Source organism: Colobus angolensis, unplaced genomic scaffold, assembly GCF_000951035.1.
Source record: "Colobus angolensis palliatus isolate OR3802 unplaced genomic scaffold, Cang.pa_1.0 Scaffold138, whole genome shotgun sequence".
Classification (NCBI taxonomy): Eukaryota; Metazoa; Chordata; class Mammalia; order Primates; family Cercopithecidae; genus Colobus; species Colobus angolensis.
This window is the reverse complement of record NW_012114466.1, coordinates 900377-908497: the sequence shown is the minus strand read 5'-3', so window position 1 is coordinate 908497 and position 8121 is coordinate 900377. Positions and strand designations below refer to the sequence as shown.

At 50.7% G+C, this 8121-nt stretch overlaps 1 protein-coding gene and 1 pseudogene across 2 annotated transcripts in view; both read right to left on the bottom strand.

Annotated features, from left to right (window-relative positions):
- Positions 1-3572: 3572 nt before the first annotated feature.
- LOC105506554 lies at positions 3573-6027 on the bottom strand (annotated as a pseudogene). The gene has a single exon (XR_001000944.1). The product of XR_001000944.1 is annotated as an uncharacterized LOC105506554 (transcript).
- The window catches only part of CERK (ceramide kinase), a 45727-nt gene continuing 41178 nt past the window's right edge, over positions 3573-8121 (bottom strand). Inside the window, exon 10 of the mRNA XM_011934743.1 lies at positions 3573-6370. Coding sequence (XP_011790133.1) covers positions 6298-6370 — 73 coding nt within the window. The 3' untranslated portion in view covers positions 3573-6297. The remainder of the gene's footprint in view (positions 6371-8121) is intronic.

The following is an 8121-nucleotide window of genomic DNA, read 5'->3' as shown; positions in this document are numbered from 1 at the left end:
CTACCCACCCATCCATCCATCATCCATCCATCATCCTTCCATCCATCCATCCATTCATCCATTCATCCATTCACCCATCCATCCATCAACCCACCCACCCAGCCAGCCAGCTATGCATAGCAGGCCCTGTCTTTGGTGCTGGGACACAGCAGTGATGGGCTAGGAACCTGCCAAACACACCCTCACATTCTTCCCAAGAACACATCCATGCTGTGGTACCCACCAACCCCTTCCACCCACCCCTCTGTCCTCCTTGCAACAGGGCCTCCCCGCGCTTGCTTCTAACTCAGAACAAGGCTCAGACCTACCTAACCCGTCGGCAGCCCACACTGACCCCTCCATGCAGACGGGGCAGTGTGGGCCCATGGCGGGTGTCATGGGAGCTGGGCCATGGAGGAGGCGGAGGGGCCTCCCAGGGGCTTCTGAGTGCTCAGGAAGGCCAGCCTTGTGGGAGACCACCCACCCTCGGCCCACAGACTCTGTGCCTAAAACCGACAGCTTGCCTGTTCTGCACATATTTCATCATGTAATGTCAATAAAGGAGCCTATATATACCTCTGTCGCCATTCACGGGTGATTGTGATAACTATTTCAGTCCGGTTGGTTTCCTTGGCAATCCTACATGTTTTAATGCATGCGTTTTACATTGCTCAGGCTCATCTCTCGGCTGTACCTGGCTACCAGAGGGGCTGTGGAACGAAGGAAAGCTCACAAACCCGTGGGGCAGGCCTGGTGCTCTCTAGGACTTTTATTCTGGGGGTGACGGGGTGCTGCAGAGCTTCCAGCAGAAGCTGGCACTCTGGCTGCCAATCAGAAGAGGGGTCACCCAGGGTGCGGGTGCGTCAGGGAGAGTCCAGAGGGGAAGGAAATTGTTAATGATTTTATTATTGAACCAGGGCTTCTCTTCATAGGTACTTGCTCTGTGTTTTTAAATATTTAGTGGATGAATGTAATGAATGAATGAGTAAATGAATTCGAAAGGACCACACGTGGACCAAAGTGAGCGACGCTAGCAACGCAGGGTTGTGGTCCATTCTGCTCGCCCTGCAGAACGCCAGGAGGCAGCACTCCATGGGCTTATGAGCTCCAGCAGCGGTTGGAGGACAGGGTTGGCCAGAGACTACAGGAGCCACAGACTAAGGGCACAGCCAAGGAAGGACCCCAAGACCCCGTCATGTATGGGCGTGAGCTGGGAAAGCCAGCTGGGGAAAGGGCTGTCCACTGCAGCCACCCAGCGCCACTGAAATCCGAAATCCGCCCTCAAAACCCCTGGAACCGGGAAGCCCAGCTCTGCCGTCCTCCAGGGGCCCTCGGGTCCACGTCAGCTGGAAGGGAGACACCTGGGATCACAGAGGGGCAGCTGGGGTGGGGCTGGAGCCAAGAGGCAGTCATGGACAGCTGACCCACTCCCTCAGACAGGAGCTGGCCCGGGCCCCTGCCATCATCTCTGCTCAACTCGGTACCAGATGTCACGGCTGGCATCGCAAGCGAGGGCAAATAGCTGGACCATGCACGATTGTAAAGAAGACACTCGGCTGTTACTATCTGTAAATGATATGATGACAGAAAACCCCCAAATTCACAGGTAAATAGGAGTGTGGAAGTTGCTGGTACAAAATGAGTCAGGGGAGGCCGTGAAGAAGCTCTCGCAGGCCTGCCTGTAGCACAACTCACCCCAGGACCCTCGGGACTGCGACGAGGGCGCCCACCCAGCGACGGCCACTTCCGCAGTGAACAGTACTGCCTCCTGCCAGGAGCTGCTGCGACCTGTGAACTTTGTTCTAGAGCAGCTTACGTGGACTTCTTTGCCTTTTAAAGTGTCAACTTTATCCCGAACACCCCCCAAAATGCCTACCAGCGTAGCATGCATATCCCAACTGCAATCCCTTTGCTGTTCCTGAATAAACTCTTTCTTAGGAGCATTCTCTGATGTCACTTTAGGTTGACGGGAGGCAAGGTTTCTGGATATAACCCAACACATAAAAAACAATTGTGGCGGGCAGATCATGAGGTCAGGAGTTTGAGACCAGCCTGGACAACATGGGGAAACCCCATCTCTACTGAAGATACAAAAAACTAGGTGGGCGTGGTGGCACGCACCTATAGTGCCAGCTACTTGGGAGGCTGAGGCAGGAGAATCGCTTGAACCCCGGAGGTGGAGGTTGCAGTAAGCCGAGATCGCACCATTGCCCTCCAGCCTGGGTGACAGGGCGAGACTCCATCTCAAAACAAACAAATAAAAAATTACATTTCTATGCAAAACAAATTTTAAGATAGCCTCAAAGGCCAGGTGTGGTGGCTCACACCTGTAATCCCAGTGCTTTGGGAGGCCAAGATGGGAGGATCTCTTGAGGCCAGGAGTTTGAGACCAGGCTAGGCAACATGGTGAGACCCTGCCTCTATAAAACATTAATGAAAAAAAAAAAAGTCTCAAAATATGAACCTTTGGCTGGGCGCAGTAGCTCACTCCTGTAATGCCAGCAGTTTCGAAGGCTGAGGGAGGAGGATTGCTTGAGCCCAGGAATTCGAGACCAGTCTGGGCAACAGAGTGAGACCCCGTCTCTAGAAAAAATTAAAAAAAAATAGCCAGGCATGGTGTTGCACATCTGTAGTCCCAGCTACTCAGGAGGCTGAGGTGGGATCGCTTCAGTCCGAGAGACTGAGGTTACAGTGAGCCGTCATCATGCCACTGCACTCCAGCCTGAGCAACTGAACAAGACATTGTTTACAAAAATGAAAAACAAGTTTTAGGAATAAATCTAAAAATTTAAAGACTTTCATGGAAAAACTATAAAATAATTGAAAGACATGAATGAGGATCTATATAAATGGAAATAATGTCATGTTCATGGACTGGAAAAGTCAGTTTCACAATGCAAATGTCTTTTCAAAGGTCCTCAAATACAAATGCAAATGCCCTCTCAAACACGTGGAGAGGGCCGGGCGCGGTGGCGCACGCCTGTAATCCCAGCACTTTGGGAGGCCGAGGAGGGTGGATCACGAGGTCAGGAGATCGAGACCATCCTGGCTAACACGGTGAAACCCCGTCTCTACTAAAAAATACAAAAAAACTAGCCAGGCGTGGTGGCGGGCGCCTGTAGTCCCAGCTACTCGGGAGGCTGAGGCAGGAGAATGGCGTGAACCCGGGAGGCGGAGCTTGCAGTGAGCTGAGTTCACCCTGCTGCACTCTAGCCTGGGCGACAGAGCGAGACTCCGTCTCAAAAAAAATAAACAAACAAACAATAAACGTGGAGTGAAAGAAGTAAGTTACAGAAGACAACACGTTTCCTTTGGCTAAAGAGCCAAACCTGGAAAACTAAACTCGCTGTTGGGGATACAGCCATGGACGGAGGCAGGAAGGCTTAGTGTGAAATGGGAGCGCCCTCCGGCGGGGGCAGGGGGACTCCAGAGCAGGGCACAGAAGGCTTTGGGGCGGCGTTCAGTTTCCTGGCATAGGCGGTGGTGACACCTTAGTTCATTTTATTCTTGTTCTTTAAATTGTGTGTGTTTTCATGAAAAATATTCTGCTTTGAAAATAACAGGTATGTGTAAAGGAAAGAAAGCAAGCCAAGTCTGCCCAAGTAACTTTATTTGTGTCTTCTCAAACAGTTCAGATCAAATAATGCTATTTTCTAATCTTGAAACCAGCAAGATTGGAAAGAGAATGAGGCCATCATTTCACTCTGACTTTCGCACTTAGGATTGTATATTCAGGAGCAAAGTCAAGCCCTGCCCTCGGAGGCAGGCTTGGCCCGGCCTCACTTCTTAATTAGAATAAACTAGAATCAGGTCCATTGCGTAACTGCTAATTGTTTTGCACCAGGCAGCCACAAAGGAAGCTAAAACTAACCTTCCTAAGTTATCCTAAGTTTTCACTATCTAACCAGCACTTCTGATTTTTTTTTTCCTTAAAACTCCAAAGTACAGGTGTTGTACGTCTGCTGCATCTGAAAGGCTCCCCAGAAATCAGAGCCTATCAAGCGGGAATGTCTGGGCAGTCACCCCATCCTGTGCGCAGACAGCAAAGGGCTCTTGGCGGGTGTCAGACACACGGTACCGCAACAGCAGTCCCGAGGTCTGAGATTCTGAATGTCAGCAGGTGGCTGGCGAATATCACCAAAGCCACTCAGGAACCGGCCATACGGAATGGCTGGGTTTCTTATCAAACATAAAATACTTCCTCTTTGGCCTGGACTGTTCTGCTAAAATTGTTAGTGGGTTTTAGGGCAGGCCAGTGTATGGGAAACTTTTTTTTTTTTTTGGGATGGAGTCTCACTCCGTTGCCCAGGCTGGAGTGCAGTGGCATAATCTTGGCTCACTGCAACCTCCACCTCCTAGGTTCAAGCGATTCTCCTGCCTCAGTGTCCCTAGTAGCCGGGATTACAGGCATGCGCCATGTCCTGCTAAGTTTTGTATTTTTAGTAGAGACGGGGTTTCACCATGTTGGCCAGGCTGGTCTCGAACTCCTGACTTTAGGTGATCCACCTGCCTCGGCCTCCCAAAGTCCTGGGATTACAGGTGTGAACCACCGCGCCCGGCCAGGAAACATTTACCAGGGACAGTAAAGGCTCAGAAGAACCTTTTGGGGAAACTTTGTGAGGAGCACAATTCCAGAGGGCCCACAGCAGCCACAGCCTCCTGGCGTGACACCAGGCACACTGCCGGCGGCACAGGCTGCTGGGCACAGGCAGGCACAGCCAGTCTGGAAGAGTAGCCCGTCTTAAATCTTTGGTTTCTTTCCAACCAGGAGCAAACATTGGTAGGAAGAGCCAGGGCATATTTGCTCTTTACACCCAGATTTCTCATTCAACCATTCATTATTAAACCGTTCGGCTTGCACAGTGATCTCTGATAATACGGTCCATAAAAATCACCATTAAAGCTGCCCTTTCACCTGACCTGGGTGGGGCTGAACGAGGAAATGAGAAGTTTCCTGTATGCTTCAAAACATAAATCAGTGCTACGACATTCTGAAAATGGATGCTGCCTGTGAAATGTGAAATCACTAAGGGAACCTCTGCAAAACCCACCGGGCAGCATGAGGAACGGCGTCTACAGCGTGCTCCAAACGGCCACGGCCCCGCTCCTTACAGATCAAAGTTTAAGCCGCATATTCTCACATTTCAAACAAAACTAAGTTACAGACATCATCTACACGGGCATGGATACACACTAAACAAGGAGGCAGCACACAATCGAGGGGTGCCCCGGGGAGTGCGGCGGGAATGTCTTCCGGGAAGAATCCTCGGGTCGCCGGAGCCCTCACGCTTCAGAGGAAACCAGCGACCTATCACGGCTTTGAGACAAAAGACAGACATCCGAGGCAGTTTACACTATTCTGGCTTAAAAAGACAAGATGGTCAATAAATATAGAGAACTCAGCGTGAAGAAAAGACGAACAAATCTGGACCACGTGTACAGACTTCAGGGCCTGCATCAGAGGAATCCCGCCGGAGTCCAGGAATGGCCCCTCCTGCAGCTTCCTCCTGACCGCCCCCAAGGCCGGCTGTGTTAAGCGCTTCGCGTTGATATGAAGCATGGGTATTTGACATTTTAACAGTAACAAACTTGCCAGTGCTTTACACACTGCCAGCTTCCAGAGCGTATCATCTGTGTTCCCAGAACAGACGCCAAGGTCGTGCTCCCAGCCGGATTGTCTTAGCCACACCGCTGTGATGAGGCAGGTGTGGAGGCCCCAGCAGTCTTCCTGGCGCGGGTGTGGAGGCCCCTCCCGCGGATCACCTGAAGCAGGGCCACGTTGCATTGCAGTTGCACAGTATTGTAAGGATCAAGCAGCGATGTCCTAACCGTAAACTAAGAGGAAGGTGAAATGAAGGCAAAGAGAATCAACCACTTGCCAAAACTTGGCCACAAACCATTACAGAATAAGTCCCGCAAAGTGGATCAAAGTGGCCCACTGCTACCTCAGGCCCAGATGGTGTGACCTGCGTGGAAATCATATAATGTCCCTAAAATTATTGCAACAGAGCCACTAACGGGCCATTTTCTAAACTACACTGTTGACATTGTTAAAACCTAAGAGGCCAGTGCCCCCAAGTCAGCAGCTGCATCCGCTGAGAGTAAGTGGCGCGGGCTGCAACCCGCAGATGCGTGCAGAACTGAAAATGCCAAATATGTACACAAAACTGCTGACAAAAGGGTGTTTTTCTAAAATCAAGATTTAACTATCAAAAATAAATTTCTACATTTAAATGTATATATCAACATAATTGGTCTGTAATAATTCTCTTAAATAGTTTCCACACTTTCCCAGTTCGAGAGCAGAACGCCGGCTTCTCAGCTGTGCGAGTCAGGCTTCAGATTCTCTTCAATTCCTCGTGCAAAGAGTCGAACCAGCTGGCAGTGGACTCTGCAGAGACAAGCGGCCACGTGTAAACCCCAGGTGTCCCTCACTCAAAGCTGGCCTGAGCCCCACTCTTGGACAAGGGCTGCAGTGGGGGCCCACCCCCCATGGAACGGTCAGACGTTACCGTGGGCTGTGGGAGTCTAGCCCACAATGACGGGTCCTGGGAGTGGAGTAATTCACTTAAGACTCCCAGGATGCCGAGTTTGTAAAGGGGTGCCGGCGGCCAGGTGGGAAATGTGGGTATTAGTAGACCTGACTCGGACTCCAGCGCCCCCATGGAAAGCAGAGCGCCCGCTCCGGTGTGTGCCCACTCTACCCACCTCCACTTCCTCGGCAGTTCTGAGCGCGCAGGGTCTGTGTGGGGCAACTCCGTGTGTGTACGAGATGTGTGAGGAATGGTCAGATAAGAAAGACAGGTGGCCCAACGCCAGCAAGAGCCTTCGGGCTTGAGAAGCCAGTCGGGGGTCCCTGGAGGTCCCCTGCCCAGGGGCTCAGTGGCCACAGAGTCCTTGGGTGAGTTCCATCTTCCCACACAGGACAGCTCTGTTTATTTCTTTTATTAATGATATCACAGCCTCCTCAGACATAGTTCAGTAACCTAAACCCCTTCATTAAGTGACAGGCTGGGGCAGAGTGTGGTGGCTCACGCCTGTAATCCCAGCACTTTGGGAGGTCCAGGCGGGCAGATCACCTGAGGTCAGGAGTTTGAGACCAGCTTGGCCACCATGGTGAAACCCTGTCTCTACTAAAAATATAAAAATTAGCCGAGTGTGGTGGTGGGCGCCTGTAATCCCAGCTACTTGGGAGGCTGAGGCAGGAGAATCGCTTGAACCCCGGAGGTGGAGGTTGCAGTAAGCCGAGATCGCACCATTGCCCTCCAGCCTGGGTGACAGGGCGAGACTCCATCTCAAAACAAACAAATAAAAAATTACATTTCTATGCAAAACAAATTTTAAGATAGCCTCAAAGGCCAGGTGTGGTGGCTCACACCTGTAATCCCAGTGCTTTGGGAGGCCAAGATGGGAGGATCTCTTGAGGCCAGGAGTTTGAGACCAGGCTAGGCAACATGGTGAGACCCTGCCTCTATAAAACATTAATGAAAAAAAAAAAAGTCTCAAAATATGAACCTTTGGCTGGGCGCAGTAGCTCACTCCTGTAATGCCAGCAGTTTCGAAGGCTGAGGGAGGAGGATTGCTTGAGCCCAGGAATTCGAGACCAGTCTGGGCAACAGAGTGAGACCCCGTCTCTAGAAAAAATTAAAAAAAAATAGCCAGGCATGGTGTTGCACATCTGTAGTCCCAGCTACTCAGGAGGCTGAGGTGGGATCGCTTCAGTCCGAGAGACTGAGGTTACAGTGAGCCGTCATCATGCCACTGCACTCCAGCCTGAGCAACTGAACAAGACATTGTTTACAAAAATGAAAAACAAGTTTTAGGAATAAATCTAAAAATTTAAAGACTTTCATGGAAAAACTATAAAATAATTGAAAGACATGAATGAGGATCTATATAAATGGAAATAATGTCATGTTCATGGACTGGAAAAGTCAGTTTCACAATGCAAATGTCTTTTCAAAGGTCCTCAAATACAAATGCAAATGCCCTCTCAAACACGTGGAGAGGGCCGGGCGCGGTGGCGCACGCCTGTAATCCCAGCACTTTGGGAGGCCGAGGAGGGTGGATCACGAGGTCAGGAGATCGAGACCATCCTGGCTAACACGGTGAAACCCCGTCTCTACTAAAAAATACAAAAAA